The sequence below is a fragment of the Mya arenaria genome, chromosome 1, assembly GCF_026914265.1.
Source record: "Mya arenaria isolate MELC-2E11 chromosome 1, ASM2691426v1".
Classification (NCBI taxonomy): Eukaryota; Metazoa; Mollusca; class Bivalvia; order Myida; family Myidae; genus Mya; species Mya arenaria.
In genome coordinates, this window is record NC_069122.1 from 16,459,777 (window position 1) to 16,485,399 (window position 25,623).

The 25,623-nt window shown below is 34.4% G+C and overlaps 3 protein-coding genes across 3 annotated transcripts in view; 1 reads left to right on the forward strand and 2 right to left on the reverse strand.

Annotated features, from left to right (window-relative positions):
• LOC128227345 (testis-expressed protein 10 homolog) overlaps positions 1-8,640 on the reverse strand; it is a 32,957-nt gene extending 24,317 nt beyond the window's left edge. Inside the window, exons 1-2 of the mRNA XM_052937824.1 lie at positions 8,526-8,640; positions 823-1,022 (exon numbers count right to left, since the gene is read on the reverse strand). Coding sequence (XP_052793784.1) covers positions 823-1,008 — 186 coding nt within the window. The 5' untranslated portion in view covers positions 1,009-1,022; positions 8,526-8,640. The remainder of the gene's footprint in view (positions 1-822; positions 1,023-8,525) is intronic.
• A 2,582-nt stretch (positions 8,641-11,222) lies between these two features.
• LOC128236895 (uncharacterized) lies at positions 11,223-17,675 on the reverse strand. Its single transcript, XM_052952029.1, has 4 exons — positions 17,613-17,675; positions 15,584-15,711; positions 14,191-14,359; positions 11,223-11,546 (listed from the first exon to the last, which is right to left on the reverse strand). Exons 1-4 carry the CDS (start codon positions 17,667-17,669, stop codon positions 11,343-11,345), a joined length of 558 nt encoding a protein of 185 aa, XP_052807989.1. The 5' UTR covers positions 17,670-17,675; the 3' UTR covers positions 11,223-11,342.
• Positions 17,676-17,865: 190 nt separating this feature from the next.
• Positions 17,866-24,952, forward strand: LOC128233059 (sperm-associated antigen 6). The gene is made up of 9 exons (XM_052946972.1): positions 17,866-18,023; positions 18,662-18,924; positions 19,366-19,549; positions 19,858-20,063; positions 20,493-20,666; positions 21,238-21,390; positions 21,888-22,079; positions 22,555-22,817; positions 23,560-24,952. The coding sequence occupies exons 1-9, from the start codon at positions 17,999-18,001 to the stop codon at positions 23,624-23,626; spliced, it is 1,527 nt and encodes a 508-aa protein (XP_052802932.1). The 5' UTR covers positions 17,866-17,998; the 3' UTR covers positions 23,627-24,952.
• The last annotated feature ends 671 nt before the right edge of the window (positions 24,953-25,623 follow it).

Below are 25,623 nucleotides of genomic sequence, written 5' to 3' on the forward strand. Positions count from 1 at the left end.
TGAAATGTATACAGCATGAACTGTATGTGTCATTTTTATTCCAGAAATTGTTTTTGGGCTTATTTCCAACATTGTTTGATGCTGTTGTCCTCATATCTAAATGCCTTGTAGAACAAACACCAAATATCAGGGGGAAATCTGTCTAAAATCATAATCAATCATTAGAAATAATCAAGACAATTTGATAATTCAATTCTGATTATAAAATCATTTAAATTTATTAAATGTTTAAACTTAAGTGGTATATGGTTAACTAGTGTCATTAGCATTGAATGAACACAAAAAAACAACAAATTCTTATGCTTTTTTTTAAAAATTATTTTCAAATGATAAGCTTGATGTGTTTATCTGAATTCAAATTTATACTATCAGTTCAACCATACATTTTTTTTATTTTGATAGAATACAGCCACTTAAATTATAATAAGTTAATAAATATCTATTCTGAATTTATGCAATGGACAATACTCAATTAACATTTTTCCCTACCAAACAGAATATGCATACAAGGGTTTGATGATGAAGATGTCAAAATGGAAAGAATAAATAACACTTACAAGCAAACAAACGTTAAACAGTCCAGAAAATATAAAACGAAGAAATGTTATTCATTAAATGTAATTTAACCCTACTGGTCTAGAATCATCAACTTCAGGTTAGAACTGTTTCATCTTAAATAGATGCTAAATGAAAAAGTGAAGGATACAGTGGTATGACCTAAGTTTTAGTAAAAGCCTCAAAAAATCAACTGAACCTACATACGTATACATATATGTATAATTTTAAACATGAGCTATTGAGACCCTTGTAATAATAACTAACTGTTATGTTCTGTTTCTTTTTTGTCACAGGCTGTGATGATTCACCACCTTTCAGCTGCTGGGAGACCTGAATGCCGCGAGACTTGAAGCTGGCGTTTGTCACATTGTCCCCTTTCTTGAGTTTCTTTCCCACCTTCAGTTTCACTTTCTGGAAGTCTTGTTGCTTCTTTCTCTTACTCTTCCCCATTGTTTAGTTTTTAACTGAAATATTGAAGGTAATCCATTCCTCATTACTAAAAAAAATGGCTACTGGTAAAGTTTCAGTTTATAATATTGTAACGTGGGAAGCCAAAGACACGACTGATCCCTTCAAAGAAAATACTTAATCTTTATATACATATATTTTCCATTCACACGGAGACCTGTTTATGCCAATTTGCATATAATCAAGTACATCAACATACTACAAATGCACTCCGTTATAAATTCAAATTTCTACGAAAATATTATTGCCTACTATTAAACACATATTTATTCATAAATGTCATTATGCCAAAAAAAACATGTTCAGATATCATGAAACAATTACATGTGTCGATTGTTTATCAAGTATCCTGATATCTGTAAATCAGGGACAAATCTGACAGGTTGTGTACATGTATAACGGTATTCGTGATCAAGAATATATTTATGTGAAAATAACGACTCTAATGACAAATTAAATCTGGTTCAGATCACTGTCGTGTTATATTATTCAACATTGATGCATAATATTACTATATGTTCTTTAGTAGCATTGCAACATGACTTTTTTTAAATAATTTGACATGCAAAAACCTTACATTTCTGTGAATATACATATTTTGTGAGAATAAAAATGCAAGAATTATTCTAATATCTCTTTTCAAAGTGAAGATATAGCAATTTGTATGCACCCACCCTTCACCGCCATTAAAATGCACTAACTGAAAAGTCACGAAATCCTGACCCAAGTTTTTATTTTCATTGTAAGGCATGTAGAACTGCCCAAAAGGCTTTTTTTACTACATGCAAACATTTAAACTGAATAAAACACAGCAAATAAACAAACTAAAATAAATAAACAGTTTTGTTACAAACTGAAACGAGTTGTACATTAATTTCAATTACAGTTTTTTTATTTATTACACTGCTATTTAATAATGGTATATTGATCAAACCAATTATTATATTAATATTATAATATATATAATAATGATTGTCAATTTATGAGTGAATTCCTTCTTTTTGCTGTTGTCTCCTGTTAAATGTTTTATAAATACTAATTTGTGGTTGATTATAAACATGATTGCCATTTGTAAGTTATAATCGCATATAAACATCAACTCTGGATTTAAATAGTACATTTACATTACTTTAAGGCATAAAAAGGAAATGGGAAACATGCTTATTAATTTTCCAAATAAGCTTATGTTTTTTGTGTTTAAAAAAAAATCAAAATGAAGCCTTATTTGCATTCACTAAATGTGTTGCCTTACTGTATCAATTTATTTTCTACATTATGTAATCTGTGATTTATATTTCAAATAACATGACCCATGATTGGAATAAAATTCATCTTATCTTTTCTTATTACACAAAAACAACGTTTCAGTTAGAAAACTACTAATGCAGTGTTCTCAATAAGAACCGGCTGCCGGCCAAAATGGACATTTCAAATGGCAATAGGGCCGGTTCAAATTTGGTAAACTAAATGAATTTTCAGTAGAAAAAGTAGAAGCTGGTCGGTTACTTTACTATTTGAGACGGTTCAACCGAAACTTATTGAGAACCCTGTAATGTAACCTAAATCTGGCATTTTTCTCGGGCTTTATTTTATATAAACACTTCTTTATTACATACTGTAAACATATTTGAGAAGGAAACGGTATGAAACTGGGGACAAACACAAACTTTGTGAAAAAACATTGTTTATTTTACAATTATTTAAAGAATAGACATAAAATGTATTCATTCTGAATGTTAACACCTATTTACACAGGGTGTACTTGCAGTTTGAAGCTGTCAGTAACTGTTTCATGCATTAATCATCGGGTGCATAGAATTACCGGAATCTCCCTAACTACCAAAATCCACCGGAATCTACCGGAATCCCCTGAGAAATAACTTAAATTTAAAACTTAATATTGTTTTAGTTTATATAAGTGTTTGGAGGTGTTTTAATTATTTACTACCCATTATATATCATTATGAGCGTATGTACGTACATACTATCTGAAAGGGTACGGGGATTCCGGTAGTTTTCATGTCAGTATACAATGACTTTAATGAGTATAAGTCTGTATTTAAGGAATATGGATAAGGATTCCGGTAGTTTACCGCTGATTATGTTTTGACCAGGCTACCGGAATCCCCTGTGAATTACTAAAATAACTGAATTTCAACACTGTTTCAAGTATGTTCATGCTTGAATATAGAATGAAGTAAGAGTTTTAATCTAAAAGTGACAAGGATTCCGGTAGTTTACCGCTGATTATGTTTTGACCAGGCTACCGGAATCCCCTGTGAATTACTAAAATAACTGAATTTCAACACTATTTCAAGTATGTTAATGCTTGAATATAGAATGAAGTAAGAGTTTTAATCTAAAAGTGACAAGGATTCCGGTAGTTTAACGCTGATTTTGTTTTGACCAGGCTACCGGAATCCCCTGTGAATTACTAAAATAACTGAATTTCAACACTATTTCAAGTATGTTAATGCTTGAATATAGAATGAAGTAAGAGTTTTAATCTAAAAGTGACAAGGATTCCGGTAGTTTACCGCTGATTTTGTTTTGACCAGGCTACCGGAATCCCCTGTGAATTACTAAAATAACTGAATTTCAACACTATTTCAAGTATGTTAATGCTTGAATATAGAATGAAGTAAGAGTTTTAATCTAAAAGTGACAAGGATTCCGGTAGTTTACCGCTGATTATGTTTTGACCAGGCTACCGGAATCCCCTGTGAATTACTAAAATAACTGAATTTCAACACTATTTCAAGTATGTTAATGCTTGAATATAGAATGAAGTAAGAGTTTTAATCTAATAGTGACAAGGATTCCGGTAGTTTACCGCTGATTTTGTTTTGACCAGGCTACCGGAATCCCCTGTGAATTACTAAAATAACTGAATTTCAATACTGTTTCAAGTATGTTAATGCTTGAATATAGAATGAAGTAAGAGTTTTAATCTAAAAGTGACAAGGATTCCGGTAGTTTACCGCTGATTATGTTTTGACCAGGCTACCGGAATCCCCTGTGAATTACTAAAATAACTGAATTTCAACACTATTTCAAGTATGTTAATGCTTGAATATAGAATGAAGTAAGAGTTTTAATCTAATAGTGACAAGGATTCCGGTAGTTTACCGCTGATTATGTTTTGACCAGGCTACCGGAATCCCCTGTGAATTACTAAAATAACTGAATTTCAACACTATTTCAAGTATGTTAATGCTTGAATATAGAATGAAGTAAGAGTTTTAATCTAAAAGTGACAAGGATTCCGGTAGTTTACCGCTGATTATGTTTTGACCAGGCTACCGGAATCCCCTGTGAATTACTAAAATAACTGAATTTCAACACTATTTCAAGTATGTTAATGCTTGAATATAGAATGAAGTAAGAGTTTTAATCTAAAAGTGACAAGGATTCCGGTAGTTTACCGCTGATTATGTTTTGACCAGGCTACCGGAATCCCCTGTGAATTACTAAAATAACTGAATTTCAACACTATTTCAAGTATGTTAATGCTTGAATATAGAATGAAGTAAGAGTTTTAATCTAAAAGTGACAAGGATTCCGGTAGTTTACCGCTGATTATGTTTTGACCAGGCTACCGGAATCCCCTGTGAATTACTAAAATAACTGAATTTCAACACTGTTTCAAGTATGTTCATGCTTGAATATAGAATGAAGTAAGAGTTTTAATCTAAAAGTGACAAGGATTCCGGTAGTTTACCGCTGATTATGTTTTGACCAGGCTACCGGAATCCCCTGTGAGTTAGTTGTGTTGAAGTACCTTTCTTTTGCAGAACTTCCTGGTGCATGAGAAAACGAGGGGTATTGGAATACTTAGATAAAACAACAGAGTTTACCGGTGCACATGACATGTATGCCATACAAGAACGTCAAAAATATCTTAATTAGAAATAAATTTATTTTCCAGAAAAGTATAGATGCATGTAAATATATTATTTGAAAATGGCATCTAAAGTAACATTATGTAGATTATAACTTGTAAATAAATAAGGAGGTACAAGACCTTTATATACGAAAAAGAATTTCGCATTGTATCACAGATTGTTATTAATAATGTAAAAATCGTATTCACAACATCAATGATGGCAGTTCAAACTATTGGAATAACAATTGTAAACAAGGGAAAAAAGTTTCTATTGTGTAGACAAAAGCGTCATACAGCCTTAGGTATTTTGCATAATGCCACATAATATAACACAATATACAATGAAACATGGAGCATACAAATGTATGTAAAAGAACATAATGTTGTTTATAACGTGTAAATAGATAAGGAAGTACAAGACCTTTATATACAAAAATGAATTTCGCATTGTATCACAGATTGTTATTAATAATGTAAAAATCATATCCACAACATCACAGATGGCAGTTCAAACTATTGGAATAACAATTGTAAACAAGGCCTTCATTGTATTACCACCCTAGTGATTAAGGGCCCCATTCAACATGAATAACATTATAAAGGATCAAGAAACAGATTCTGTCCGACATCCATCTATGTATTATTGGTACTCTATTGTCACGTGTTAGCGGTCTTCCCTTCCAGCTACAGTAACATCATTCAGATTGAAAAAAGAAATACGGTATATAGATAGAACACGACACAAATATACAACAAAATATCATTTTCAAAAACGTAATTGAAATACTCCTATTGTATTCTACGTTAAATCTGAAAAAGAAAACAGTATTGAAATTTAGTCATTCTGTCTCACAGGGGATTCCGGAAGCTTGGTCAAATCATTATAATCGGCAATCCGACCTGCAAACTACCGGAATCCTTGTCACTTTCTGTATATGGAAATATGATTATAAAGGTGTACCTCGTAGAACAACACATATATTAAAGCTTAAAAATACCCTAAACAACATTTACGTATAGTTTAATTAGATTTGGGTACCAAAAACATTTCAGTAAAGTTTAATTATTATTTCTCAGGGGATTCCGGTAGCTTGGTCAAATCGTTATAATCGGCAATCCGACCTGCAAACTACCGGAGTCCTTGTCACTTTCTGTATATGGAAATATGATTATAAAGGTGTACCTCGTAGAACATTACATATATTAAAGCTTAAAAATACCCCAAACAACATTTACGTATAGTTTAAATTAGATTTTGGTACCAAAAACATTCCAGTAAAGTTTAATTATTATTTCTCAGGGGATTCCGGTAGCTTGGTCAAATCGTTATAATTGGCAATCCGACCTGCAAACTACCGGAACCCTTGTCACTTTCTGTATATGGAAATATGATTATAAAGGTATACCTCTTAGTACATAACATATATTAAAGATTAAAAACACCCCAAACAACATTTAAGTATAGTTTAATTATTATTTCTCAGGGGATTCCGGTAGCTTGGTCAAATCATTATAATCGGCAATCCGACCTGCAAACTACCGGAATCCTTGTCACTTTCTGTATATGGAAATATGATTATAAAGGTATACCTCTTAGTACATAACATATATTAAAGATTAAAAACACCCCAAACAACAATTAAGTAAAGTTTATTTATTATTTCTCAGGGGATTCCGGTAGCTTGGTCAAATCATTATAATCGGCAATCCGACCTGCAAACTACCGGAATCCTTGTCACTTTCTGTATATGGAAATATGATTATAAAGGTGTACCTCGTAGAACAACACATATATTAAAGCTTAAAAATACCCTAAACAACATTTACGTATAGTTTAATTAGATTTGGGTACCAAAAACATTTCAGTAAAGTTTAATTATTATTTCTCAGGGGATTCCGGTAGCTTGGTCAAATCGTTATAATCGGCAATCCGACCTGCAAACTACCGGAGTCCTTGTCACTTTCTGTATATGGAAATATGATTATAAAGGTGTACCTCGTAGAACATTACATATATTAAAGCTTAAAAATACCCCAAACAACATTTACGTATAGTTTAAATTAGATTTTGGTACCAAAAACATTCCAGTAAAGTTTAATTATTATTTCTCAGGGGATTCCGGTAGCTTGGTCAAACCATTATAATCGGCAATCCGACCTGCAAACTACCGGAATCCTTGTCACTTTCTGTATATGGAAATATGATTATAAAGGTATACCTCTTAGTACATAACATATATTAAAGATTAAAAACACCCCAAACAACAATTAAGTATAGTTTATTTATTATTTCTCAGGGGATTCCGGTAGCTTGGTCAAATCATTATAATCGGCAATCCGACCTGCAAACTACCGGAATCCTTGTCACTTTCTGTATATGGAAATGTGATTATAAAGGTATACCTCTTAGTACATAACATATATTAAAGATTAAAAACACCCCAAACAACAATTAAGTATAGTTTATTTATTATTTCTCAGGGGATTCCGGTAGCTTGGTCAAATCATTATAATCGGCAATCCGACCTGCAAACTACCGGAATCCTTGTCACTTTCTGTATATGGAAATGTGATTATAAAGGTATACCTCTTAGTACATTACATATATTAAAGCTTAAAAACATCCCCAAACAACATTTAGGTATAATTTAATCAGATTATGGTAGATTCCGGTGGATTCCGGTGGATTCCGGTAATAAGGGGATTCCGGTAATTCTATGGACCGTTAATCATCAAGCATCTGACTAAGTGAAAACTGTCGTTTCACTTTGCGGCAGCCATTTTGGATTTTTGTTTACATTTTGGCGAAGTCTATAAATGGTCTAAGAAAGTTCATAGTCCAGTTGTTTTCGTATCAAAAGTGATAAAAAACTATGAGAGATTCATCCCATGCTTAAAAACAAACCAAATAATCCTCTGTACTTGCCTGAAAACATGAAAAAAAACGTTTAATCAAATTTTCACTTTCGTTTTTCTTTTAGAAAAACCACGTTTTCAGTGAACTCTGACTGGTTTCCAGAATATTTCATCATCTAATTAACTATAAATAGCCACATGGTTCTCCGCAAATGTTGATATATGTGTTTTTAAGGGTGTATAAAATCGGTACCAGTATTGGGTCGCCTTCCGTGAAAAATTAATATTCATGAGATCCATAAGGGGAGATTACTACAATTGACTTGGCATCGCTATCTTTAGCCTGGTGTTAAATGGTAGAGAGTTGTAGCGTTACAGGAATATATAAGAAATGTCAAAATAATCAAAAAAGTATCTCTGATCGCTCATTATCTATAGTAGCTATATTTGGACAAAGAAAACCCCCAAATGGCAGTATCAATATAATAAAAAAGTATCTCTGATCGCTCATTATTGTAGCTATATTTGGACAAAGAAAAAAACCAAATGGCAGTACAATGCAAGCTTTAATTAATCTGATGATAAGCTCATTGATCTAAAATTATTTTATTTTTTCATAATTATATTATATGCCCGCATTAAGTCCCATGATAGCAATTTATCAAAGGAATATAAATACATGTGGAAAAAAAAAGTAAGAACATTATAAATCCTTAATAATTCAGTAAGTGTTATCTTCGATGATTAGCTTAGTAACCTGAAATCTTAAGTGTTGAACTAAAAATGTATGTCATAAAGCATAAATAGCCAAATGCAATATTGACAACATCAATAAGCATGACAGTACATGGGCGCAGCCATATTTTAAAAGGTTACATACTACTATTACCGACTGCAAGGGTTACGAAACACTATAATAAGTCTACCGCCAAATTCTAGGCAGTGGTTATTTCCCCAAGTGATTTGCACTGACCTTTAAGACATTATTTCCGTAATATCGACTCATATCCTGGTGAGTTGTTTTATTTCATTACATAGTTAAAGATTAGTAGTTTGTATTAAAATAATATCTAAATAATTAAACACATTTGTATTTCTATTATGTTGCATTACACTGGCGTGGTTATTGTATTGTAACCTGTATTATTTTTAACATTTGTCTTGTGTTGTATTAAATTATATTATGTTTATAGTTTTCTATGATATATGTTATGTTTAAAGGTTTCTATTCACCATATTATAAAATCAAGAACCCCAAGAAGTGTTGTTGTAAAACTCACACCTTCTACATGGTGTTAAGCGTGTGACATGGATGCGCAGCCAGTACTGTAAATATCCCGCTGAAAATCAAAAGCAAAATATCACATTACCTTCTTGTAATTAGCGTTATATAATTTGTGATGACTACATCTTAATAAACACAATCAGAGTCAGTAAGTATTTCTTAATCTCTAGATTTATTCTTTTTGAAAATGGGGAAGGGGGGTGGGGGCAAGCAAAAGATTAGGCCCTGAGGCATCACACATACTGATTCAAGGTTAAACCATTTAAATGATCATGATTATAATATGTATAAGAAATGTATTCCTAAATGATACTATGAACTTTCGATCATTGTCCGATAGTAAATCGAAGTACTTGGTCCGATTCGATTCGATTATCGATAGCAAATGGAGTCCGATTTTCAAAAGCTAATTGAAATAAAATAATATTATGCGGCCATTCCTTTAAAGGCAGATACATTGCAAAATAAAAATAAAAGAATTACCAAAACACGCGTCATTCGTTACAAGGTACCGGAGGGAGGGGATTGGGAGACGAGGGTTAGGAGAGGGAGAAGAGATGTGAGGGGGTGGGGTGGTAGAAGAAGCAAATGAAAGACGGAAGGTGGTAGAGGATAGACAGAGGTTAGGAGTTGGAAGGAGGAGAGAATGCGAAAGTACTATGGAGGGGCACAGGAGGGGGTGAGGAAGGAGAGAAATAGTGAAAAGAGACATAGGGGTGAGTGGATACTGGGGTTATTAGAGTAGAAATAGAAGAGTAAATGTGAGAGGGTGGAGGTGGAGAGAGGGGGAACAATGAAAGAAAGTCGATTGATTATTTCACGTAACATGCACGACCACATACGCATGTACGCTGGTGACTCTGAGAGTCAATATGAAAGATAGAAGAGAAGACAGATCTCGTACCATGCACTATCTCACGTACGGGTGGTGACTCTGAGAGCTAGATTCGAAAACTAGCACCACTATAGTTCCCGTACAAGTTTGTCCAAAAATTATCCCCTGGAATTATGATTAATCTATCATACAAAATTTGACAGTTTAAATGGCAGATTTCTAGATCATTTTCCGTGGGAATGTTATATGTATAAATGCACGCAGTGGTACACACAAAAAATACATGTTATGATATTATATTTTAAGAGCTTTATTCTTGAAGTATTGATTATGGAGTGACACATGTGTGTCCGTATGTATGGCTGTTATTATTTGGGCAAATAATTATGACAGTTATGAAAATGTGAAGAATAGAATCGTATTATTCATAAGTGTATCAAAAAAGTAATCTGGAAAAATATGGCCCTACACAGCTTGATGGTCATTATTTGTGGAAGCTACGGTGCAGAGAATTTGGCGGTTTCACAGTGAGAAACAAGTCAAGTGTGTTGTCACCTCTGGTTGGGAAGTTGGCAATATGCTCCAAGTTGTTGCCTGTATTGAGCGGAGTTCTCCAAGCCTGGTTGATTTATTATGTGTGCATGCATGCGTATATCCGACGACAAGACATATCATATAGGAAGAATCCTGTATAACACTTCTATTATTGTAATCCTACTCCCAGATTTGATTCAACAAAAAAGATCAGGTAGATTTGGTAGCATAACTGGCCCACATTTCTCAAAGTATTTCAAGTCCCTTACAACAGTGATAACAGGATTAAGCTTAGCTCACTATATTTTGTTATGGTTCGTGTCAAGGTTTTGAGGACCTGGGCATCCACCAAATATACATTAATGTCCAAGGGAAATAACTCTGGTGTAACTGGCGATTGATATTACCCTAGATACATTAAGGAAAAAACACACTAATTTTCATCATTATAAGCTAATAATAATAAAATCAAATATTTTCTGTTCAAAGAAATAAGCCCACTACATTTATATCTACACCAGATTAAGCAGACACCACCACAGCAGATGGCACTGTAATTTTATGCTGCCTAGTAAGTTAAAGTGTCTTGCCATTTTTAAGGGACACAACCAAGACAGTCCCAGATATGGGTACTAGGATATGTGCATGATAAATACAGCTCTCCAAACATGAATGTGTGACCTTTTGGCTTTTATCAAGAGAAAAATCAATATTTTCGCAATACAATAGCACAGAGTTTACTTTGTCAAACATCAACACATGTTTGTTTACTTGTGGTTGAAAATCAGTTTAATTCAAAGTGTTGGTACATTTTATTAACCATAATAATTAAGATTTTCATGTACATATAAATGAAGATACATGAGCACATAAAATGACTGAAATCAATGCACACAGGTATAGATTACAAAATTTGTCCCTTAAGTTTTAATTTTCAATTGAATATCTTCACGTCTATGCGTCCCATCACAAAATGGTCTATTTGATGTTTGTTTACAGTTGCACAGCCAATATCGCCCATCTTTCTCTACTTCAAATGTAACTGGCTCGTGCATTATTGCATTTGAACTCTTGGCGTGGCTTAAAAGACGGAACATGTGTTTGTGGCTTCCATCGCATATTGGCTGGAATGGATAAAATAATTATACATTCATTATAATTAGTTCTATCACAGGCAAGAATCATTTCTGTATCATGTTAAATGTTATCACCAGAACTTTGGAAGCATGGGGTCGATTGCTCAGAACTTTGTTAAGTTAATAACATGGCTGAGAACAATTTAAGGTGAAATATTTGATGATGTGCTCTTATATTTAAAAATAATCAAGTACAGTTGAACAAGAGATGTTTGTCAAACATTATGCTCCCCCCCCCCCCCCCGAGAGCCATGTTGCCAGGATTATATGGACAATTGAATGCAATGTGCATGAACCGAAATGACAGCTGATTTATCACTGACATTGGATGCCATTGAGGCAGTTTTAAGATCATGACAATTCAAAGTTTGAGGATAGAGTGTGTTTTGACCATGACCTTGGACTCTATGACCTCAAAATCCATAGGAGTCATCAGCTGGTCACCAAAAATCTTAATGTTAAGTTTGAGGGCCATGGGTGCAGGCATTCACAAGTTATCACACAGACAAGCTTTTTTCGTTCAAGGTCACTGTAACCTTGACCTTTGATCCAATGACCCCTTAAATCATAAGCGGTCATCTACAGGTCAGACACAACTCCAGGTCAAGTTTGAGGGCCATGGGTGCAGGCATTGTCCAATTATCACTTGAAACATTTTCGCATTCAAGGTCACTGTGAACCTGACCTTTGACCCAAAGACTCCTAAAATCAATAAGGGATATCTCCTGGTCAGGCCCAACTTACATGTCAAGTTTGATGATCATAGATTCAGGCATTGTTGAGATATCACTGGGAGAAGATTTGTTAACTTTTTTGCGTTAAAGGTTACTGTGACCTTGACCTGATGACCCCCAAAGTCAAGAGGGGTCATCTACTGGTCAGGCCCAACCTTCATGTCAAGTTTGATGACCATAGGTCCAGGAATTGTCGAGTTTGCTTTCAAGGTCACTGTGACCGTCAGTGACCTCTTACCCCTTAAATCAATAGGAGTCATCTACTGGTCAGGCCCAACCTCCAAGTCAAGTTTGAGGGCCATGGGCGCAGGCATTGTTGAGTTATCACTCGGGCAACCTTTTATCGTTCAAAGTCACTGTTACCTTGACCTTTGGCCCGATGACCCCTAAAATCAATAGGGGCCATCTACTGGTCAGGCCCAACCTCCAATTCAAGTTTGATGGCTGTGGGTGCAGGCATTGTCGAGTTATCACTCAGACAACCTTTTACCATTCAAGGTCACTGTGACCTTGACCTTTGGCCCGATGACCCCCCAAAACAATAGGGGTCATCTACTGGTCAGGCCCAACCTCCAAGTCAAGTTTGAGGGTCATAGGTGCAGGCATTGTCGAGTAATGACACGGACAACCTTTTATCATTCAAGGTCACTGTGACCTTGACCTTTGGCCCGATGACCCCGAAAACAATAGGGGTCATCTACTGGTCAGGCCCAACCTCCAAGTCAAGTTTGAGGGCCATGGGTGTAGGCATTGTCGAGTTATCACATGGACAACCTTTTACCATTCAAGGTCACTGTGACCTTGACCTTTGGCCCGATGACCCCCAAAAACAATAGGGTTCATCTACTGGTCAGGCCCAACCTCCAAGTCAATTATGAGGGCCATGGGTGCAGGCATTGTTGAGTTATCACTCGGACAACCTTTTACCATTCAATGTCACTATGACCTTGATCTTTGACCCGATGAGCCCCAAAAACAATAGGGGTCAGCTACTGGTCAGGCCCAACCTCCAAGTCAAGAATGAGGGCCAAGGGTGCAGACATTGTCGAGTTATCACTCGGACATCCTTTTACCATTCAAGGTCACTGTGACCTTGACCTTTGGCCCGATGCCCCCCCCAAAACAATAGGGGTCATCTAATGGTCAGGCCCATCTTCCATATCAAGTTTGATGACCATTGGTCTAGGAATTGTTGAGTTATCACTCGGACAAGCTTTAAAATTATTTTACCATTAAAGGTTACTGTGACCTTGACCTTTGACCCGATGAGCCCTAAAATCAATAGGGGTCATCTACTGGTCAGGCCCAACCTTCATGTCAAGTTTGATGACCATACGTCCAGGAATTGTTGAGTTATCACTCGGACAAGCTTTGGTCTACCGACGCACCGACCGACCGACATGCCTGTGCAAAGCAATATACCCCTCTTCTTTGAAGGGGGGCATAATAATAAATACAAATGTACAATGCAAAAGCACTAGGATAATTTTATATTACTGAAGCACAAATCTCCATCTTGCTATTATGCTATGAACACCATTTGTAGCGTTGGCCAGCCTCAAGGTCCATAGGAAAGGAATATTTTACTAAAAGACACACCTAAGACTTGCTATAATCATATGAACACTATCTGTGGCATTTGCCAGCCTCCAGATCCATAGGAAAGGTATGTTATACTTAAGGACAAACCTCAGATTTGCTATAATACCATAATCACCAGCTTTTGTAAGCCTCTTGATCCATGGGAAATGAAGAATCCTGACTGTTTTTTTTTTATTGGATTGTAAAATCAATTGACCAATAGACTGAATGGAATCACTAATGCATGTCAAAGGATAAGAACTATACTGAAAACCGCCCAGGTCCATAAGAAAAGAAAGCCATACTTAAGCACAAACCTGAGACTTGCTATAACCACATGAACACCATTTGTAGCGTTTCCCGGCCTCCAGGTCCATGGGAAAGGGTTTCTTATCAAAGATGGCGCCTTTCGGTGGATTGACTTCGTATTGCCCTGGCTTCGGGGTCTCTGGATGCGTCTTCTCCCTTGGGGGCAAACCTAACAACCTATGAAATTATTGATTGGGTTATTTGAAGATTAATCCAAGAGTTCATTCTATCAATCAAGGGGAACATTCTGACCACAGTTTGAACGAAGTCTAACCCATCATTACCAATGTTTGAATCTGGACATATATTTTCAAAGATCTGACCTAGTTTCTAACCATTTCATCAAGGAAAACATGTTGATTCAGTTTCATAAATATTGGACCAGATATATTGCCTCAAGTATGATCCCAAGTTCTTTTCTAAGATTTGACCTACATGTAGTTACCTAGTTTTTGCCCCCATTTGACCCCACTATTGAAATGCGGCAATTTTACATGAAGGGTAACATTCTGTCTAAGTTTGAACATAATCCGACCAATCATTATCATGAATTTGGTTCCAGACCAATCTCTTTCCTAAAATGTCACCTATCGACCTACTTTTTGATCACATATGACCAAATTTGTCCAAGATTTATTCAAGCAGGAAACATACTGAATATGTTTGATGAATAATGGACCAAATATCCAAAGTTTTGACCTTGATATGGTTCCAGCTAAATAAAATCTCAGATTTGATCTAGTGAACTCATTTTAAATCAAATGTAACCCAGTTTCAAATTTGTCCAAAGAGGTCATTTACGTTAGTGAAACATTCAGATCAAGTATCATGAATAGCGTACATGTATTTGACCAAATATGTCTCTAGTGTGTTTGAAATAATTTTCTAAGATTTGACCTAGATTTTGACCCCATGTTACCTATCTTTACAAGGGGTAGATATTATATCAAGGGGAACAAGTTCGATCATTATCTGACCAAGACAGACTGAATGACGGATAAGGTAAAAAAATCCCCTCTGGAAGCCTTTGGTCCAGCGCATATAAGACGGTATATAACTTTTAGTATTAAATAATTTACTAACTAAGAGAAATCGTGTTAAAAAGGCCAAGCATTGTTAAAAAAAGCAAGGCTTTCTTAACAACACGGTCTTGGATTTCATAATTAAAATAATTCACAGTAAATAAGGCACAATATAGGTTGATGCAAATTTTTTAAATTTTATTTTTATTTTTTATGCATTATTATGTTTAACTCATTGAACATTAATGATCGAAACAACAAAGCATATGATTTGTGTACAGATAACAAAATATTGGCCTGTATACATATGATTAACCTATAGTGTGCAGCTTTACCATTACCAGAAACATCTTCTCATTTTAAGCTTAATGGAACTAACCTGTCCGATTTCTGTAAACCTGTGAAGTAGGTACTATCTTCTTTAATGGGTTGTCCAAGATGAAGGAAAGTTTTCTGTCTTGGCATTTTAGTCTTCTTAGCATAACTGCGACAAAATGTTGAGCGGGTCTGAAAAATGAAGAATATAATTAACTTAATATAAATAATCATGGATGGTAATATATAAACAGGGTTGTTGCTAAAAAACATTTAATGTGCGACTGTTATTGTTTTTAGAGGGACAAGGGGCATAACCCAATATAGTGATAAAAGCCAGAGTTATGCACTTTGCTACACATGCACATATTGTCTCTGGCAAAATGACAAGTGTACCAAGTTTCATTCAAATATCTGGCCAAGGATTAAGCTTTAGCACAGTGCTGATGACGACACAAATGAATAAAACCTTAAAATCATAATTTGATGGGTTATGGTCATGTGGATATGTTTGATAAGAGTCTGTAATATATTTCTGTCATATTTGGATTGAGAGAGAGTGTTCAAGACTTGCTCCATCATGTAAAGGAAAACAAGTGTGTGAAATTGACCTGCAAGGGAAGGACAGTTGGACTATCGGACAAAGTGAACAATGATGAAGTAAACCACTTTATCAGACAAAGTGAGTCAAATTGAAGTGCACCACTCCAATGGACGAAGACACCAGAACACAGTTTACAACATTTTTTGACAGAGTGAACAACTTTGTTGGTGGAAGTGTACCTGGACGAAATAAACAAGTACAAAGTGAACCAGATTCACGGAAAAGTGAGCAAGGATGAATTGAAGCACTTTATCAGTAGAAGTGAACCCGAATGAAGTGAACCACTTTAACTGACAGAGTAAACTAGGATAAAGTGAACCACTATATTGGACAAAATGAGTAAGGACCAAGTAAACAAATTTATTGGATTAAGTGAGCAAGGATAAGTTAACCTCTTTGTGAGACAAAGTGAACCAGGATCAAGTGAACCACTTTATCCGGCAAAGTGAGCCACTGAATCGGACAAAGTGAACCATCAATGCATTATGGTATGTAACATGCACTTTTTGCTAACTATTCATACCTTTTTGAACACACAAAATGACCCATCTATTTTTTCAAAGTTGAAAAGCAGTGTAACCAGTACTGAGTACACCACTTTTCCAAGCACTACCCTTAAAATGCCGAGCGCCAGGCAAGGGAGCTATTCGTACTAACTTTTAACGTCTTTCGGCATGAAGCCGCCAGGCATCGAACCCACGACCTCCTGCCATGCAGATGCCTTAACCACTAGGCCATGGAGGCCACGGTTTCAGATGTTATCAATTAGCAGTACAGATCTTTCCACAGGAAACTTTAAAATGCTTTCTTTAAAGATATTATTGCAAAGTAATTTGTTACAGAGATAATGGCTTCAGCCAAGGACCCCATTCATTGCATTTGTGTATTTTCGACGAAGGCACTTAATTCTTCAGCGATAATGTGTCTATGCTCTTCCCATGGATCATCTTGTCCAGAAGTGAGAAGATGTTCTGTGACCTCTTGGTCCAGTTATGTTGTAGGGGTTAGATAACATTTTTTCTCTTTCAGCACAGAAGATATTGCAGTCAATCAGGTAATGAGAAATGGTTTCAGGTTCACCACATTTACACCAGGGTGTTTCTTTGACTCCAATTCTGTGGCAGAGCGCTTACAAAATGGCGACGATCGGAAAAGTGAAATGACTATGCTAAAAACATGTGCAGGCCTAAAGACTTGGGGGGAGATAGAGGATTACTTGATATATAATTAAGTGTTTGTCTATTTTCAGATCTTGATCATTGTCAATAGAAGTTATTAAAGTGCTCAAGACAAATAGAGGCATTTTTATTTAATAATAACTCAGTGAATAGTGGTATGTAACCTTTACTAAATTACAAGCGGCTATTTAACTACTTCAGACTATTGGAATTACGTTATTGTTGTAGTATGCAATTCGTAAAGCCCATAATTGAAACATAACAATTACTTATATTATAAAATATTGAAATTGAACATAGTTCTTGCTTACAAGATTATTTTGTTGGGAAATCAATCTGTTAGCAACAAACTTCAAGGGCGCCGCCATTTTTAATATTCGGAGTGAATATTTTTTCGATACAATAATAAAAAAGTTCTTAAATTACTTAGTAAAAATAATTATCTAGATTTTATAGAAAGTATTATTAATATTGTGGTATTTAAACTCTATTTTTATATTTTCCTAAATAAAACTTAAATAAATAGTCAACGTTTTAATTTAGTGCGTTACACTTTGTTGTATGTTGTCAATAGAAACGGTGTCATAGTGAAGTCACGACTTGCTGGGAGTAGTGTTTTGTACACAAATTAAACTATAATTTGCTTTTTTGTCGGTAGTTCTTCATCTTATACGTGTGTTTTGCTGTTTGATTAAAGATGAGTCAACGGCAGGTTTTACAAGGTAACTTGATTTTGAAAATATCTGTCATTTTATAATATTTTAATTTGTAATGTATCAACCAAGTTTAAAGAAAACCAAGGCTGTCAGCTTAAAGCACTGCACAGTTCTATCTTAAAGCACTGCACAGTTCTATCATTCATGGTTGCCTAATAACTTTTATTATGAATACAATATGCAGACCTTAATTATGTCATAAAATGGTAAGGCTTGGATTCATTTTAGATTTTCCCTTAATTTTGTATTGATGAAAAACAATTTTAGTTTAAGAATGAGCAGGGGCGGCAGCCCCCAGTAACTGTTTGATTACTGCTGAATAAAAAGCTTGGGCTGCTCTGAAAGTGTTATTGTGAGAGTGTCTTAATTGTGACTTCAAGCACTCATGGTGCACAATCATGCACAATACTATAAGTCTATTCAAATGATGGAGGAAACTTTAAGGAGTGGTCCCAAAGGATAGAAACACATAAGATCTAAGACAATAAGTGCCCAAGTTGTTTTTCAAATGAACAAACAGCAACATAGTTTATGTCAACAATTTTAGGTCTAGGCTTTTTCAAGGCTTTTCAGGTTTAAATTTTTTTACAAATATTCATCAATTAAGTGAGTGTACAATGATTTATAACTTTTATTTGTTTCAGTTTTTGAACAGTATCAGAAGGCGAGAACACAGTTTGTCCAGACTGTAGCTGAGTTGGCCTCTCGCCCACAGAATATTGAGACTCTGCAAAATGCAGGAGTTATGTCCCTTCTACGTCCACTCTTGCTGGATATTGTCCCAACTATTCAGCAGACAGCTGCCTTAGCGCTTGGTCGTCTGGCAAACTACAATGATGATTTGGCTGAGGCTGTTGTGAAAGGGGATATTCTGCCACAACTAGTGTATTCACTTGCCGAACAAAATGTAAGTTCCTAAATCATAGTCATGATAGTTCATTAATCTTATGGTTTTCTTACCAGTTTTATACATGGTTTTCTTACCAGTTTTATACATGTTCACACAGAGTTGACATACATATATGGTTTCCTATAAGCAACTGTATTTAAATGTTAAAATGTACTCTATTGCAACATAACTTAATTTAAATCATGTTAATGTACAGAACTGAGAATAATCATATAATATCTCAGTATAAGATAGTCATTAAACCAAACAACCTACATTCACATTAAAGAATGTTACAAAGTACCCGGTAGTACTGCTTTAAAAAAGATATAAGCATATATTTACACTGTTACAGTACTCTATTGTAGATTCTCAGCAAAATTAATTTAGAGAAAATAGAAATTCATTGCCATTTTGAAGTTTTCTTGAGATTGATTTTATTAACTTTTACAATTACAGAGGTTTTACAAGAAGGCAGCAGCATTTGTTCTTCGTGCCGTGGCCAAACACTCTCCCCAGCTAGCCCAGTCAGTTGTCGACTGTGGTGCATTGGATGCCCTAGTTATCTGCCTTGAGGAGTTTGATCCTGGCGTGAAAGAGGCAGCTGCCTGGGCACTGGGGTACATTGCCAGACACAATGCTGGTATGTTCAGAATGCTATAACATGTTATTTTAAAAAGCAGGCATCTAAAATAAGAAATAATTTAACTGTTAATGTATGAGTACTGTTGATTTTAAAAGTAAACATTGTGTATTCAAACAAAAGTTCTCAATATTGTAGAGGAAATAATAAGAACAATCCTCAAGAACTTGAAAAATAAAATGTAATTAAGTTGAAACAAAGATTTTGAACAAAAATGCAACTGCTACATTAGGGAAAGTTCATGAAGCAAACAATGCTTTTACATATCAGTACATAAACATGAAATAATAAACTTCTTTCTCTCTCAGAGCTGGCCCAGGCAGTGGTTGATGCTGGAGCTGTGCCTCTCCTGGTCCTGTGTATTCAGGAACCAGAGCTTTCTCTGAAACGCATTGCTGCCTCTGCCCTGTCCGACATCTGCAAACATTCACCAGAGCTCGCACAGACCGTTGTAGATGCTGGCGCCATCGCTCACCTTGCACAGATGATTTTGAACCCTGATGCTAAACTGAAGGTAAGATTGAATTTTAAGCCATCTTAATCATCAAATTTAAACAATATTTATAGCTATGGTTTGCTGTCTTTATCTAAATGAATTATGGCACAGCTAATTCTGAACTACTTTTAAAAAGTGAAGGTTAAGTTATAGTTTGTTGTTGTTTGATATTATTAAGTTAGAAAAATGTAAAATTTAAAATAAACACAAGTGTACATATAGACAGTTAACAGGATCATTATACAGTTAATGTCATAAATTTATTTGCAACAGTAGTCTAGCACACTTTATATATATATTCTTCTTCGTTTTATCAGTCTTAATAATAGTTCTCAGCGAAGTTTAATTAAAATCTGTTATATCCATAATTAAAGATTTTAAATGAAAATATTTGTTCGTATTTTCATATTTCATTTAACTAATTTAAAATTAATGACAATTTTTCAGAGACAAGTATTCTCAGCCCTGAGCCAGATTTCAAAGCATTCAGTGGACCTTGCAGAGATGGTGGTTGAGGCTGAAATCTTCCCAGCAGTACTGACCTGTCTGAAAGATCCTGATGAATATGTGAAAAAGAATGTTGCCACACTTATAAGAGAGATTGCTAAACACACACCAGAGGTAAATTATGATAATAAGAAGTTGTTTAGCTACAGCATTGGGTTGTACTAATCGGGAATGCAAAACTTGCAACATATTGTAGTTGGTCAATTTGTCATATATCACATTTAACGGATGATGCCATATTATTGTTGTATAATGGAAGTATTTATATATTATAAGAGTTTAGTAATGGAAACCATTCTTTCATAAAGTCTTAGTAGTATGTCCATCTACACAAATGCAAAACCATTGCTTCTCCCTTAAAAAATGGACTGGGTCGAAATTTCTAGGCCTAAAAGCAGGTGAATTTGGTTGTCACTCACTTGAAAGAAACAAGTGGATCTCCTTAATCTGAAACAAAATAATATTATCTTGATAATTTTTGACAAGTGCAAGCAGCTTATTGTAAATGAATGTTGGTATTATTTGAACTGTTGTACATTAACTTGCATTGATTAATTTAATTTTTTAGCAGAAAAAACATCATTGTCAAAAACAACGGCTTAGAATTGTACATTTAAGTAAAAATTGAAATGTGAAGCCAGCTTAGTATCTTGAATATACAGTTAACTTTTGTATTTTTTTTCAGTTGTCCCAGCTGATTGTGAATGCAGGCGGAGTAGCGGCTGTGGTGGATTACGTCGGAGAATCAAAGGGGAATGTGAGACTTCCAGGAATTATGATGCTAGGATATGTGGCTGCACACAGCGAAAACCTTGCTATGGCTGTTATCGTCTCAAAGGTTTGTTAAACAATGAATGCCTTTGTTGCTTTCTTATATATTCATTATAAGACAAAATGAAAATTAACATTGGTATATCCTTAATCAGATTTCTTTATTGCTGGCAAAAAACAGTGTAAAGAGCTTTCTTTTAGTAAACTGACGACTTTTAATTACAAAAAAAGAGAAAGAAGTTGATTTAAAAGTTCTAAAATCAAGACATGTTTGTGCGATACTTTTATATTTATGTATTGAAATATGATTATTTGACACAGGTTAGGTAAATCCAACAGACTAGTTCAGTATTTCAAGCATGAGTATTTGCCCTTTGATACGAGGTTTTAATATTATATCGATTTGTCGTGATTTGTTTGTCTTTGTTAAATAGCATATATTATTGAGGTCTTTGGTAACTTTAAACCAATAGAAAGCCTGAAAATTAAAACTTTAGCAGTAGAGATAATATTTACTTTCCATTTTAATAAACATTAATTCAAACTGGTTAACTTTTTCTACAGGGTGTAGTGCAACTAGCCATCGCCCTCTCTGAAGAACCAGAAGACCACGTTCAGGCCGCAGCAGCCTGGTCCTTGGGCCAGATAGGTCGACACACGCCAGAGCATGCTAAGGCAGTCGCTGTCGCAAACGTTCTACCCAAACTCCTCCAATGCTACCTCCGAGCCGACGCATCCGAAGATCTACAGACCAAGGTATGGACACTTTCAGAATTTTTGAAAAGGTATATTTAATGATCTTTCAGTTTACTCCCTTTCTTAAAAGGGGCAAAATATTTCTTACATTTGATAAATACATATTTCTTTAATTTAAATGCATACTGTGTAACTTATTTGACTTTAATGATCAGAACAAAAAAAACACATATATATGATTTGTGTAGTTGAAAAAATACTCTTTTTTTCATCTATCAAATGTAAACTTATATTTGGCCCCTTAAATGGTAATACATGACAATGCAATTTAACTATTATCCCTAAATAACTTGACATTGTTTTAAATCAAAATAAAATATCAGTACATTTTTAACACAATTGACACCCAGACACAAGCGCCTTTTAAAGACATAAAGAAATCATCCATTTAGGTATTAACAACCGGAAATGAGTAAATAATATTCCTCAAAATATTTTCTGTTTAATAAATCATTCATCGCCATCTTTGTTTCAGAGTAAGAAAGCCCTCAAGAACATCCTACAGAAATGTGTACATCTACCCGCACTCGAGCCCTTGCTTCATGACGCCCCTCCGAATATCCTTAAACACGTTGTCGGACAATTCAGCAAGGTTCTTCCCCACGATTCAAAGGCCCGCAGATTATTCGTTACCAGCGCCGGCTTGAAAAAGATCCAAGAAATTAAGGCTGAGCCTGGCTCAGCACTGGCAGAATATGTTAACACCATCAATAATTGCTATCCAGAAGAAATTGTCAAGTAAGTGTTAAGTTGGATAATATATTGCAGGCTTTCTTAGCTAGGAGTGTGTAATTTGTTTTCTGTCTAAGGTTTTTTGGGGGTGAAAAGATATGAAGTGATGGAAGTTAAATGAATATTGGCCTCGACAAGTGGTAATAAATAGACTGAAATGAAAAATATATTATCAGCTTAGTATCAAGGAAAGGAACTTGCTAAAACTCTGCCATAAGAGAAAAGATTGAGACACCAAACACTCCTTTGGGTCACTAAGTCTGTTCTCCATAATTTATTATTGTACATGGTCTCAAAATAAGTCTCCAGTCTGGCCAAGTAAATTTAAAATTGGGAGTAATTTCATCAAACAATTTAAAACAATATAGGGGTTATAAGGTTGTACGAATTTCAACCACTGATGGTAAGGAAAAGAAATAGACAAGTCCTCTTTTTTATGAAAACCATATTTTATATTATAAGTTATATGGGCTGTTTTTTCTGATCATGTATATATATAATAGTGACTGTGAGACTTAGAAAATGCAGTACTTTGAAAATTGTTTTTAATAAAAACAAAAATAATTTCAGGCCAGTAATTTCCATTCGGATTGTCAGGTCAAAAACATTTTTAAGGTCTCTCAGTGTAGCTCCTGCAGTTATTTCAATATATATTTCAAAGTATAAAATAAAGGTAATAACATAGGTCATTTGCAAATTTTTGATAACCTTCAAGCATGTCGTATATCTATATTGTTTTCTGTTCCAGATACTACTCCCCTGGCTATTCCGATGCCCTTTTGGAACGAGTGGAGCAGTTCAACCCGAAGGCATAGACAGACTAACACAGATTATTCTACATTTTCATCATCGTTTTCATGCATTTACATTTACACAGACTTCGAAGACACATATAAATTTTTGGAGTTGGAATTATGGAATCAAATAAAAGTGTATTTGGATCATCGAAGAACTCAAAACTCGAAGATAAAGCTTTATATAAGTGAATGGACAAATGTTTGACAATTATTAGGAATTTTAATTATTCTTTTTTGACATTTGAAACTTCTAAACCTTGACGATAGTGGTAAATAGGTATATATAGGAAAAAATGTATGTGTCACTTTAGTAAAAAAAAATCGTTATCGAATATGGAACTAAGATATTTTCAGTGAAACTTTTTATTAAAAATGAAGTAAAAAATTATGTGTGTTTTTTTAACAGTTATTTAAAGAAAATCAAAGATGTGATATGTCATGTGCTCATTGAAACTGTTATTTCTGTGTTTATGCTTATTGTGTTTTACTTTATGTAATAATATTTTATATTTTTATGCACTACATTTTATGCATATTAGTGATACAAATTCCTCTTTATCTTTAAGTATGACTATTGAGTATTTTGATATAAATGTGATTATCTGGTATGTTGTGTATGACAATGTAAATGCGGGCTAAGTTTGCAAAAACTTAAGCTCAAAAGCCTACTTAAAGCTCACCAAACAAGTCATATCATGTACATGTCAATGTGAAATGAACTGTTAAGCTGCCATTTCAAAGCAAATTCTGTACAGTCAATAGGCCAAATAAAAAATAACATTTCTTTACACAGGCAACACAGAATTCCATTTTTACTCCCTGCTTCAATATCTAAAATAAATATGGATTCCAATTTAGGCCAATATTATTTGAATTTGTGGGAAATCTGACTATAAATTAGTTTAATGACATTCAAGTCATTTTCCAATATTTCTGTTTAAGAGCATAACTGTTTCATTATTTGGTTTAATATTAATTATTCAAACTTAAACAAATGTTTCTTGTTTGAGAACAATTGAAATAAAATGATGAGGAATCTACAAAAAAATGTGCTTGTGGAACAAAGGATATATTTTCGGGGCCTTAGATGAAAGAGTTAAGGGGTTTGGGTTGATTTGTAGTCTAGCTATATTGAAAATCAATCAGATGTTCGCAATTCCAAGAAACTTTTAAGTATTGCATTTACAAATAAAGTTGCATGACAAGGCAGATGTCGTGAATTATAGTGGTAACTTCTTTTTTTAAAGAGGATATTGATTTAATAGAAGTTTTGTGAACTATAGCATCTGGTACTTTAAGTATTATTTAACAATTGTTGATAATATTAATAAAAAGTAAAATCTATTCTGTTGCTTTTCTTTTTTATCAACGAATATAAATAAATTAAATCCAAAATGAAACATACTCCTTTAAAACATCTTGTCAATGAATGGTATCCAAGATTTGACCGACACTGACAACAATGACAATGATGACAACAAAACCAAAAATGATGACAACAACAATGCCCACCCCAAACAAGAATGATGATGACAGCAACAACACTGCTGAAAACAACAGCAGCAGCATTTAAAGTCAGGGTGAGCTTGGTCTTGTGGATATGGTGTTCGCCTCTTAACCTAAGAGGTCATGGGTTTGAATCCTAGTTGGGGTACGTTCTAATGGCCTCTCAAAAAGGATACTGGTTTTACCCAGCATTATTAGCTGATTTTAGAGTGATTCATTTCAGCTTTCAGCTTCCTTCACAAACAAAGTAAAGTAATTACATGTAGTATATAAGGTGAGAGCAGCATCACCTGAATGCTAACACAATAGCTGAACTTTTTTCCTCCAAAGAGAGGAGCTAAGAACTTTCGTTTAAATAATAAATATATAGCATGTTCATCTTTTCAACCTACATATTTTATGATCACCTTTTCGAATCAATGTCTTGTTTTTAAAACTAAGATCTTCATTGGTCAGTTTTTGAAACATTTATTTGATATTTGCAAAATAAGATTTTCAATTTAACTTGA

Excerpts from the sequence above, each read along its gene's own strand:
- LOC128236895 (XM_052952029.1), bottom strand. The coding sequence starts at position 17,669 with ATGGCGGCGCCCTTGAAGTTTGTTGCTAACAGATTGATTTCCCAACAA. Across the intron at positions 14,360-15,583 it reads GGTTTACAGAAATCGGACAG|GTTGTTAGGTTTGCCCCCAA; the intron begins GTTAGTTCCATT and ends ATAATTTCATAG. Across the intron at positions 11,547-14,190 it reads GTGGTTATAGCAAGTCTCAG|CCAATATGCGATGGAAGCCA; the intron begins GTTTGTGCTTAA and ends TATCCATTCCAG.
- LOC128233059 (XM_052946972.1), top strand. The coding sequence starts at position 17,999 with ATGAGTCAACGGCAGGTTTTACAAG. Across the intron at positions 18,925-19,365 it reads ATTCACTTGCCGAACAAAAT|AGGTTTTACAAGAAGGCAGC; the intron begins GTAAGTTCCTAA and ends TTACAATTACAG. Across the intron at positions 22,080-22,554 it reads CCGAAGATCTACAGACCAAG|AGTAAGAAAGCCCTCAAGAA; the intron begins GTATGGACACTT and ends TCTTTGTTTCAG.